This window comes from Bactrocera neohumeralis, chromosome 4 (genome assembly GCF_024586455.1).
Source record: "Bactrocera neohumeralis isolate Rockhampton chromosome 4, APGP_CSIRO_Bneo_wtdbg2-racon-allhic-juicebox.fasta_v2, whole genome shotgun sequence".
NCBI classification, from domain to species: domain Eukaryota; kingdom Metazoa; phylum Arthropoda; class Insecta; order Diptera; family Tephritidae; genus Bactrocera; species Bactrocera neohumeralis.
The window spans coordinates 15,429,942-15,441,678 of NC_065921.1; the positions used below are offsets into that span (position 1 = coordinate 15,429,942).

At 38.1% G+C, this 11,737-nt stretch overlaps 2 protein-coding genes across 3 annotated transcripts; one reads left to right on the forward strand and one right to left on the reverse strand.

Moving 5' to 3' along the window:
* Positions 1 to 1,292: 1,292 nt before the first annotated feature.
* LOC126756180 (ester hydrolase C11orf54 homolog) lies at positions 1,293 to 4,755 on the reverse strand. Its single transcript, XM_050469040.1, has 4 exons — positions 3,035 to 4,755; positions 2,405 to 2,503; positions 1,727 to 2,340; positions 1,293 to 1,647 (listed from the first exon to the last, which is right to left on the reverse strand). Exons 1-4 carry the CDS (start codon positions 3,114 to 3,116, stop codon positions 1,474 to 1,476), a joined length of 969 nt encoding a protein of 322 aa, XP_050324997.1. The 5' UTR covers positions 3,117 to 4,755; the 3' UTR covers positions 1,293 to 1,473.
* Positions 4,756 to 5,368: 613 nt separating this feature from the next.
* Positions 5,369 to 8,419, forward strand: LOC126756178 (endoplasmic reticulum junction formation protein lunapark-A). 2 transcript variants are annotated; one of them, XM_050469037.1, is made up of 7 exons: positions 5,371 to 5,940; positions 6,098 to 6,327; positions 6,462 to 6,594; positions 6,809 to 6,869; positions 6,933 to 7,337; positions 7,541 to 7,720; positions 7,782 to 8,419. In XM_050469037.1, the coding sequence occupies exons 1-7, from the start codon at positions 5,914 to 5,916 to the stop codon at positions 8,243 to 8,245; spliced, it is 1,500 nt and encodes a 499-aa protein (XP_050324994.1). In that variant the 5' UTR covers positions 5,371 to 5,913; the 3' UTR covers positions 8,246 to 8,419. The 2 variants fall into 2 exon arrangements, with proteins under 2 accessions (XP_050324993.1, XP_050324994.1); XM_050469036.1 differs by having other exon boundaries at positions 5,369 to 5,940; positions 6,809 to 7,337.
* Positions 8,420 to 11,737: the final 3,318 nt, after the last annotated feature.

The window sequence follows — 11,737 nt, forward strand, 5'->3', positions numbered from 1 at the left end:
ACAGAATATTAGACCTTTGAACCTTCTCACAGAGTTCCGACTTATTTTTATATTTAACAGGAAGATGTTTCTTAACTATTTTCCATAGGTTTTCGAGTGGATTCGGATTTGGTGATTGTCCTGGCCAAGCCATAACAACAACACCATGATCTGAAAACCATTTATTTTTCAAGGCCGGAAGTATGTATGTTCCGGGTCGCTCTCTTGTTAGGACTGCCAAATTGAAGGCAAATTCCATTCAGCACGTTGGAGTATGAGCTTATCTAAAATTTTAACGTATATATGATATATGTGTGTTTTCTTATATCCAAAAATAGTTCCGATACCACACTATGAAAAACAGCCTACGGGGTTTGAAGAACTTAGTCGTACAGCGGACGCGCATTTCGAACCATTAAGAAAAAGGCGGGTAACAAAAAGAAGCCCAATATATGCATGCCACACGAGTTAGCACACAGAACCTTCAGGACTTAATTTTCATCTGCGAATGGCTGCTGTTACTGCTGATGAAAAGTTGGTCACGCACGACAACGACAAGCTAAAACGGTTGTGCTCGAATAGAGTGAGCCGGCGTAAAAGTTGACCAAACCAGGTTTAACGGTCATGAAGAGTTTGCTATGTGTGTGGCGGTGCTGTAGGAAGCATTCGCCCAGAAGCGGTCAGCTTTGACCAATAGGAAAGGATTTTTGTGGCGTAAGTACAGCCACAGCACACAAACATAGTTAGTGCCTCTCTAGAAGCTTCGGGAACTAAGTTTAAAGGTTCTTACATTCTTACATTACGGACCAGGAATCAAGTGTTAAATATTTGTACCTGTAAGGAACCTGTTCCTGGCCGTTCCCATGACAGTCGAGTCTACGTAACGGATCCAGATCTTTTTATTCGTTCAGGGACTGTCAACTCGGTAGAATACTGCCACTAAACCTGTTTCGGTCTGTGTCGAATGATTTCCTGGTCTTAAAAGTTTGTGAAAATCGACTGCCCTAGTGCTCTAGACTAGAATTCTAAGTAGTTAAAAATACTCCTGTTAGCCACTTGGCTTTGAAAAAGAACTGATATCAACTTAAGGTAAAAGTTTCATCGCGAACTGGTGAATACCAGAATTGGTTTCACTTTACTGTTATTTGTTGTTGTAGCGGTAGAAAACATCCCTGAGTTTCGAGGAATGCTGTAGATTTGAGAGTCCTAGACCAGTTAAAAATCCGGGCTCGTTCTGGTTAGCTAAACCCGACTGTCGTAGGAACGGACTGTTATATATAGGACTGAATATATTTGATAGCAAAAAACAAAAATTCTTTACCTACTATTTATTTTATAAACAACAAAATTATATTTTATGTACAAATGCTTAACAATTGGATTGGTCAAAACAGTTAGAAAAATTAACTGCTTGATTTTTCTCTCATTTCAGATCCTCTCAGATTTCAAATCACGAGAGATTTCTTATTCTACATATGTAAGTCTCTACAGCCCCTAATCACGTCCAATTTGATGAGATTCCAAAGGACGATCCACACGCACCACACGTTCAGCCACATTCAGATAAGCCTCGTATTCAGCCTCATCCGGGGTGGTGTCATGATGATAATGACCGCCCCAGTTGGACTTGGAGAAGGAGTGGAAGTGCTGGAGACGCAAATCTAAACCCTGCATAAGAATAAGAGAAATTAATATTTCCATTAAGAATAACAATACAATCTAAATCGTGTCAAAATAAGCAACTTACATGTTCGTTTGTAAGCAATGTGCCCACAGCATTCAGCTGCGCTGGCATATTGTAGAACTTCAACCAATTGTTCAACTCCTCTTCGGAATGTAGTGGCGTCTTGCTGAAGTCACGCATAACGTGCTGATGTGCTGCGCCCTTCTTCAACACGAAAATACCACCCATACCCACACACTTATCCTTGTAGTGGGCCTCCAAGCCCTTGCGCACGCATTCGACGAAATTCTGCTCACCCGTACGTTTGCTGCACTTGACCTTCACCACTGGACCGGGGGCACCACGACTAATGTATAAATTCAATAGCAAAGCACAACGTGGGTCTGAGTCGGGAATGCGTTCCAACACACACACCTCTTCGGCACCGTGCACTTTAGCTGTGTAGCTGCCGTTTTTGAGAGTACCCTGCTCATCGATGGCCATATTGAAGATGCCTTCACAATTGGTATTACGCAAAGGGAAGGGTCCAGCACCGGCGCCAATGGCCAATAGTTTACCCTTGCCGGGAAGGGCCTTCTGCACGATTTCCTTAACATTGTACACTTTGGAGCGCTGCACCAGTGGCAACAAGAATGGTGGACCGCCTACTTCCAGCAGCACGGGGGAGCCACCTAAGCCTATATTAAAGTATTAAATGGCTGTAGCATAAACTATATAATATTAAAATTATACAAAACTTACCTGAGCTCAGCAAACCATAAAATGGATCGGTTAAATCGGGACAGTCACCAACTTCAACGGTGACATTCTCAAAGTTTTTACTTAAAGCACTTTGTATAACTGAAAAATATTATTGCGTAACATTATTTTATACATATATGTACATAACTGCTTTACTTTATACATTTTTTGGATTTTCAAGAAAAAATAAACATAGTAATTTTGGTTCAAAAAAATTATAAAAAAAAATTTATTTGACTAAAAATTACTAAAAACAATTGATTTATAAATTAAAGAAAAATATATCAACATGTTTTGAATTTTTAATATAACTTATCAATATAATGATTTTCTAAAAAAACAAAAGAAACATAAATTTGTTCACTCATTTCATGCAACCACACAACATTTTTATGGCGTTTGGTTCACCCTGTCGCAAACTATCTTATCATCGCATCTTCGCTTTAGTGAATACACAAACCAAAACACAATTCCAGTTGGAATATTTGTTAGAAAGGTAAAATTCCAATTGAATACCACCTAATGACATTCTCACTTGAATGTCAAACAAAAACCAAAACAAGTATTGGCTCACAAAAAAAAATTACTAAAATGCTGGCACTAGCGTTGGTATCAAGTTTTTTTACTTACTTTCTTTTAATTCCTGCAGTGGTGGCACATAAAGCGGCTTTTCCTCGTACAGGAGTTCCTCAGTGACCAATGCGTCTGCCATCGTAAATAATAAATAATATTTTAAAACTCTGAACTGATAAGTGTTAAGCAAATTCAACAGCAGTAGCTTCCAGCTTATGTTGCCCGATAGAAGTTCAAAAAGCGACTAATTATAATAGCGGAGCGTTATTCATTAGTTAGCATCGCTCAGCTCGAATAGAACGGATAGTTGTTTAAGTACTTTTAAATAATTTACAGGGTGTTTGACTTGCCGCTTTGCTGGCTGATAAGATAAAAACCTCTTAAAGCACAAGTTGACATTAACTCATCAAATTACGGCAAACCCACCAGATCAGGCAGTCTTAGGCTGATAGAGCTTCTCCGTGGCGTGCACATAATTTATGTGTACATATACGTATATATACATACATCTACAGAGATACGCGAGTTTATCAATGATTGCAATGTTATACTTGGCGTCATCCCAGTAGATTTGGCAGCAATCACATCCTGCTAATTTGAAAATATTGCGCCGCAGCTACATATGTATGTATATTTGTTTACACAGATATTGCTTATTAAATTTGCTAAATAAAGGAAGTAGCAAACTAACTTTCAGCTCCCAAATGAACTTTGGCGCATACTTTTTAAAAAAAATATCAAATTCGTCGCAAGCAAGCTGTGAAGGAAACGTCTGAAATAAGCAATATGGAGTACAAAAAAAAAATGTCTTCAATTGCTCCATATTCATGTCAAATGGAGTACTCTTTTTGTCGGCGTACAGGAATATGATACTTAAAACGCAAGTGTGAGGTTCACCAAACTGATTAGAATAATTGTATGACTTTTCGCTGCTTGGGATGTACACATTGCTGACGCAAAGGAAATATTTAATTGCCATTCTTATCAGAAAGTCAAATATGCAACACTAACAAAAACCATTCATCAATTTAACACCTAACTTCGTGTTATCTGCTGCCGAAATGAGATGTTTGTTTATAACAATATTAGAACGAACAAGTTTGGAACTGATAATCACTAGTAAACAGCGTATACCACCAAAGAGGCAAATAAGCTTTGCTAATTTATAATTAAGCATCTTAAGCATGTTTTTTTATACTCTGTACTGGGTATACCAAATTTATCATAAAATTTTTGACAGCCAGTAGAAACTGACGGAATATAAGTATTTATGATCATGCCGAGCTGAGTTGAACTAGCCATGTAGTTGGAGCGAATCTGAAATTTTGCACACGTTCTTTTCTCACCAAGCTGATGCCCGATATCGAACTGCTATAGCATAGTTGTCAAACAAACTGACTGATTTACTTCCTTATTACGTAACTTTAATTCAACATGAAGATGGGTTTTAGCAAACAAGGTGCCTATAAAGAACCAGCACAATGTTTTCCACTATATGCAAACCTCGGCTAAGTTTTTAGACTGTGAAGGGTATTATAACTATGATGCAGCTGAAGTTAAGATTTCTTCTTTGTTACATTTTTGAAATAAAATAATTGTGCAAATGGCAACAACTAACTGTTATATGCAATTAATTAGAATTAAAAAATAAGCGATTTTTCAAATAACGAATAGCTTTAAATAGAACACTTGGATTCTGGTTCAAAAAGAACTAGTTTGTATGCATTTGTAAAAAGTTGGCGGATTTCGAAGCACACCCGCTTCACATTTTACTTAAAACATAAAAACTTATAATTTTTTGCATATTTTGGTATTTATCAATTTTATTTATCTTCACTTATTTAAAGCAATCGTTATTATTTTAATATTTAAATAACAGAACAATAAAAAAGCAATTTTAAAACGGTAAATTTTATACAAATATGTATATGCGTGCAAATATTATAAATATATGACAACAAATTACGAACGCAATTTGGTTGAACACACATTCGCCTTGCCATGTTATAGAAGAAGTTATGACAACTCAAAATTTAAACAATATATTTATTATCAAAAAATGTAGCATTTGTAATTAAAAACAAGCATAATTACAACTAATTAAACAATAAAAAATAATAATACGATAATAATTTTACTTAAGAACTTTAAACGATTTATTATTACTCAGCGTACTTACAATGATAATTTGTCATGAAATTTGTTTATTATCAAATTATTATGAGAAAGCTTGAAAAAATAACTGCAAAACTATCTATCATTTTGGAAAGAAATGCTAAACTGAGAGTTAATTTATTTTTACATATTTGCAAAAAAAAAAAATCTCTACATTACATTATCTCTACATAAAGTTTTAAAAACCGAGTCCAATAACGTGGCATCCCTGAAACGCTTACGTTTGCTCCAAAACATTAACCGAGGGGGCCACGAAACGGCAAAAATTATGCATTGGCATTTTTTGCTTTCGCATTTTTTGACTTAATCATTGTTGTTGCTTTTATTTTTCTGTCATTCTGTTGCTGTATAAAAATTGAATTTTGCCCGGCAGCAGAAAAACGCACGTAATCTCGTTCGGGAGCCACGGAAGCTGTCAAAGGCGGCACCGTTGTCGTCATCAACAATTGAGTAACTCTGTGTAATAGTCATACTGCAAGCGGCATACAAAACAACACAACAAAAACCACTTAGCTAAATTGGACATACGCTTACTATTGGAATGCGAGTCAAGTATCAACGCCTAAAAACAAACGAAACTAAGCTGCAACAATGTCAGTAAATTAAGCTAATCTCAATTTTAAGAAGCGAAACAAAGTCATTGAGTTTTGTAAGCAGTCAATGCACTGCCGAACTCCAATTGGAACAAAGCGAAGTTGAAGTGTAAAGGAAAGTGAGCTGTTATAAATAAATATTGAAGCAATAGAGCACAGCGCAATAAGATGGGTGCTATATTGGCCAAGTTCAGGGTAAGGCAGCATATTTATATGCAGGTGACCTTCGTTGGCCCCACAATTGATATACAAATTTATTCATACACCAAAAACACAATATTATCTACATACATGCATGTTATAAAGTCTATAGTTTTATGTTTTTTTTTGTGTGTACTGCATCTATTTATAGAAAGAAAAGTCCACCGCAGAGGTACTCGAGGGACTGGAGGAGAAAATCACACAAATAGAAAAATATACATTGAATACACAGGAGCAAAAACGACGCATTGTAGGCAATTTTCTTGCTACATCAATTGGCATTTATGTGATCGCATTTATTGTTTTTTACTTTGTATACTTTCCGCCGACATGGCGAGAGCGAATCGTTTACTCAGTGCCATTACTTTTGTTCCCATTTGTGTAAGTAGATACAAGTGCCTGGGCGCCAATGTAATCCGGTCTAGCGGGTGTTGTTGTTCAGCTTCACTGCATATCATATCATGTATTTGTTTTTTATTTATATAAAATCATGGATATTTTTTTTGTTGTTTTAGTATCATACTCCTGCGACGTTTATTTACGTGGTACTTCGAGCGAAAGTTGAATAAAAACTCCAATAAGCTGACAGCGTTGCATACCGAAAAAAAGAAAATATTAGAGCAGGTCATGGATAAGGAGACTTACAAGGTGAGTGCACGACGATGATGACGAGTAGGCGTAAATATGTACATACTATAACATATTTTATATATGTCAAGAAAGGGTGTTTAAAGAAAATAATGTAACTAAACAATTTTAAATGTAGAATTTATGATTTTAAGTGAAACGCATATATTTTTATTTGCAAAAAATATTTTTTTTGTTTTTGTATAATATAATGTCTCAAATTATCTCAAAACAGGTCGCAGTAAAACTCCTAGCCAAGTATGGCGACAAAACTAATGGTCAGAGGCCATTCCTTGGTAAAGAATTTTGTACTTCGCATTTGTATAAATCTTTATTTAATTCCATATTATTCATTGTAGCTTTGACTCCACGTCCACCGGCAGTCAGTAACTTGAGCGCAGCATCGCAACGTCTTACCATTGGACAATCGCCAAATGCGCCTGCTACCACAAGTAGCCTACAAGATCTGCGATTGCGTCCAACCTTGAGTACCACATCGCTTTCGGCTACACCACGTCAGCTCTCCAGTCTACGCGGTTCACCAGTTGCATCGTTAGCCGGTACACAGTCGCTATTGCCACGTGCACCCCTACCAATTACACCGCAAAGACGACCGATTGGACAGGAATTGCGCAAACGCACACCGTTCCCGATTGTCAATCAGCAAGGAAAAGGTGTTTTGGAACGTATAGTTGATGTACTTATTGGCGATGGTCCAAAGGACCGTTTTGCTATGATTTGCAAAGAGTGTTTTGCGCATAACGGTGAGTATTTTTATTTTGGTGTGGCAATAATGAAAGTAATGACAAATCGCAATATGCTTTCGTATTTACTTTCAAAAAGTAATATAAATTAAGCTGTTGCTACTGTTATTTTGCGCATTCATTTTGTTTGCCATATCGTATTTCGTACGTTCGCCCAGTTGTTGTTGCAGTGTGTATATTAAGTTTCGCTTTAAATTCATTAGGTATGGCACTCAAAGAAGACTTTGATTACGCCACATTTCGTTGCGCTTTTTGTAATGCGCTGAATCCAGCACGTAAAGCACGCCCCATTGCACCGCGTCTGCCGGAGCAGCATTTCTCACCGCTGAAGCGTGACTCAAGCTCATCGTCGACACCGACGGACGTTGACTCGGAAAATGACGGTAAGTAAACCTAAAAAAATACTCGCACAATGCAGTGTTATAAATTTGTATTTATATGCAGAGCCCGTCGGCGCAACACCAACACCATTAACAGCAACAACACCACGCATACAATTAACCGAAGCCATCAATACACCTGTAAAAGCAGCAGAAGCCAGCGCTTTTGAAGATGCAACTGTTGGTAGTGTGCGTCGTCAAGCGGAAATTGGCGCAGGCGATGGCCCTGATGTAACAGCAGGTGAAGTTGTCGCTGATGCGGCTGGTGTGGAGAAGATGGAAATCGAGCATGGTGACGACCAAGAAAACGAAGCACTAGCAGCTGAAGTTGTTGCTAATTTGCAGGCGCTACAGGCCGCTGAAGCCAACGAGATGAGTAGACTGCAAGAGCGTTTCGCCCAAATGTATGCAACAACTGACACAGAACAGCAGGAGCAACAGTCCGTTGGCGCAGCTGAAGCCGACGAAAATGCCGAAGAAGCGCGGGAGCCAGCGGAGGAGCTTGATGAATTCAAGAAATTGAAATAACACTAGATACAGTTACACGTTAGTGGCTGCGTATGGCCATGGAGGCATGGAGCAGGTGGTAGAATGTCGGTTAAGGCTCGCCTTTATTTTGCGCCGTTCGCTTGTGCGGCGTAAACGTTTACTCATTACGCTTGGAGTCTTGTTAAATATTTATAAAAACGATAACAAAAACAACACTACACTTTAGTTTAATTAATCGATTTTAATTTGATGTATGATTTTAAATTTTTTTCATATTTTTTTTATTTTAAATATTTTATATAATATCTCGCAATCCGCTTATATTTATAACTTATTAATGCACACACTTTTTTTTAACTGTTACTCATTAAATTTAATAATTAAAATTGAGCGGATATTGAGTTCATTTCCTTTTGTTTCAACTAGTGAAATGCGAAAAGCAATGAAATTGAATTTAATATCATATATATATTGCATGTTTGTACATACATACATATAATATAAATATTTTTAAATATTTTAGTGAATGAATATTTAAATGATATGCATTAATTGTATGGATTTTTATATGGAACATCGAGCGAAACAAATCATATTGAATAATTATTAAAATGTCATATTTTAACTATAAACATCGTTAGTATTTAATTATATGCGAATGGCGGGCAGTTAACAACACGGTTGAAAGTGAAAGTGTTCAACAGTAGTGAATAATTACCGTAACTAACGGCAAACCCTCGCAAGCAACTGCTAGACACTTGCTGTTCTATTTCTATATGCGTACATATGTACATATGTACGTGTGTCTGCTCGACAGCTGTTTAGTTGAGTTGATTTGTTTGAGGTGATTTGTAATTCTACTATTAAATAAAATAACAGCTTGGGTTGAGGTGCGGGCCACACTATTGTTGACCAATAAGCGCATGCGACTGTTGATAACGCGAGAACTTGAAATAAGCGGCTATGCGGGGGCGCCTCATTAAGTTTCGAATTAGTTGGTGATGTAAGACCTAAAGCAGAATTAAGTAATCGATCCGAGCAGTTTCCAATTACCCAGCCGTCCTTTGTTGTTGTTGTTGTTGCAACGGGTACCTAATCCACGTTAGGGTGGAAAGGATTAGACAAGATGTCATCGAGGTCATCCAACAGTAAGCCCAGGTGCTGTTTCGACGTGGTCGAACCATAGGGAGAGGGATGTCAGATGTGTAGGGTTAGCTTGTCATGTGAAGAGGTGGTTAGAGCCATGCGGAGACCCATTGCATGCATCTATATGGTATGTCGGGGTCGATTCTGGATAAGTAAGAGTTCAACCTGCTATAGTGTCCAGAAAAAAGCTGAGCAAGCGTCCGGCTGGTCAGTAACCATGCAGCATCGATGCGATGTTGTAGAAGGCAGAGGCTTCAGACGTACCAGAATATTGCACTATGTACGATAATAGATTGCTTTTTTTGATATATCACATTTAACACCTGCGTTGGAGGCCGCCAACTCCGGTTAAGCAAAGCACTCTTTTCTGAGCAGTCTCTGATAAGGTGCTTTCGTAGAAAACGTTATTTATAGTAGAGCCACTAACACCTTCATCGACTCTTTCCCAGTGAATGGCATATTTGGATTAAGACCATTAACCATTGCATACGAAGAGCTCTAGTTGTATTGCGAACCCAAAGTGACCCTCGCTCAACCTTGGGCTAGATGTTGTAGCAAGTTAAGTACCTATCTTTACAGGACAGGCCCGGGGCATATCAAATATGTATATGCATGTCCTACGCGCAATCAGTCCCACATGACTTTAACCACCTCTTTGTATACCCATTGAATATCACTCATCTACCATCCTGTCCCTCTGATACGATCTTGTGCAGACAGCACGATTCCTGGGCTTCCCATTAGATTATTTCAATGACAACTAACTTGAACGTTGCCACCCAAATAGTGTCTAGATAACCGTTAGATATCACAACAACAATAACAACCAAAGAAACTGACATTCCACGTTGTTGAAATTATTAGACCACCCGAATGTTTAACAAAACTAACATATTAATTTACCTCAGTTTCTCAGATATCTGGAAAGATGTAAACCCTACCATAGCGTTTGATAACGGACACTTACTTGTAGAATGGTATCGCAGATAATTACTATACTCTGAGATGTCTGACAGTAATGCCATCCTTGTCTGGGTTTCCACATGTATGCTGGAGGGCTGAGGCCAGTGGGCGATGCCATGTCATTGTTTGTGAAATGCAATTTAGGGATGGACCACTTCTTGAAATAAATTTTATTCTATAGACTCAATTATGTGGGGAATGAATGCTTGCCTGTCTTAATATAAAATTAACCAACTCAATCAAGCTACAAAATTTGCGACCTGTTAACGACAATAGCTTCTAAGGATTAAAAAGTGAAAAGAGCTTGAACTTTCTTTATTGCGGGGAAAAGAAAGAAGTCCAGTCTAGAAACAAATTGTTTAAAGGCAAGGCAGTGAGGCTTATTGATCAGAGAAGTAAGTGAGAGCCATGAAACAATTGGAATGAAGCCAATGACCGATTTGAATAAGGCAACTAGAGGTCATGAACGCACAGGAACGATCTGTATATCTCTCATTCTAAAAATATGGACTCCCAGAAAAGGTTGTCACCGACGATAACATCAAAAAGGCCACAAAATAATTTTGAAAGAACGTATAGTGAAGTTGTACGAGATAGCAGACACTCTAAAGATATCCACATTACTTGTATATGAAGTCCAGGAAAGCTCTGTGCAAAGAGGGTTCCGCGCGAACTCGCTTTTGACCGAAAACAACGACGTCGGAGCAGTATTCGGAGATATTTAAGCATCGATATATGGCAAGGACATGGCTTCATCATTTCACTCAGAAGTTCAAACGACAGTCAGCCGAGTGGACTGCATACGATGCACCCGTTCCAAAGCGTGGAAAAACACAAGTCGGCTGACAAGGTTACGGCGTTTATATATTGGAATGCGCATGAAATAATTTTTATTGAATACCTTGCAAAAAGAAGGACCATCCACAACGCCTATTACATAACGCTATTGGACCGTGGGAAGGTTGAAATCGCTGAAAAACGGCCGCAGTTGCAGAAAAAGAAAGTGTTGATTTACCAAGATAATGCATCGTGCAACGCACTCTTTTCTGTCAAGTCAGTGAAAACGTTGGCAAAAATCAAAGAATTGGGCCTCAAATTGCTACCCCATTCTCCAGATCTGCGCCCCCAGCGACTATTTCATGTTCCCAGATCTCAAAAGAATGCTCAGTTGGAAGAAATTTTCGGCTAATGATGAGGTGATCGCCGAAACTGAGGCTTATTTAAAGCGAAGGACAAATCACACAACAAAAATGGTAGCGAATATTTGGAGGGACACTAAAACAGTATATTCCAGGGAACTATGTTCAAGAAAAAAACGAAAAATGTGTTTTACTACGGTAGGCCGCGGATTATTCAATTGAGCTGTTATTCGGTTTGCCGATATTGAGGTGATGTCTTCAGCAAGCAGGAAAGACGTTAAGA

Bases quoted from the DNA above. Each gene is read 5' to 3' on its own strand.
- LOC126756178 (XM_050469036.1), top strand. From the start codon at position 5,914: ATGGGTGCTATATTGGCCAAGTTCAGG. The intron at 6,328-6,461 runs GTAAGTAGATAC...TTGTTGTTTTAG, and splicing joins TTACTTTTGTTCCCATTTGT to TATCATACTCCTGCGACGTT. The intron at 6,595-6,808 runs GTGAGTGCACGA...ATCTCAAAACAG, and splicing joins TGGATAAGGAGACTTACAAG to GTCGCAGTAAAACTCCTAGC.
- LOC126756180 (XM_050469040.1), bottom strand. From the start codon at position 3,116: ATGGCAGACGCATTGGTCACTGAGGAACTCCTGTACGAGGAAAAGCCG. The intron at 2,341-2,404 runs GTAAGTTTTGTA...ACTTTAATATAG, and splicing joins TTATGGTTTGCTGAGCTCAG to GCTTAGGTGGCTCCCCCGTG. The intron at 1,648-1,726 runs GTAAGTTGCTTA...ATTCTTATGCAG, and splicing joins CATTGCTTACAAACGAACAT to GGTTTAGATTTGCGTCTCCA.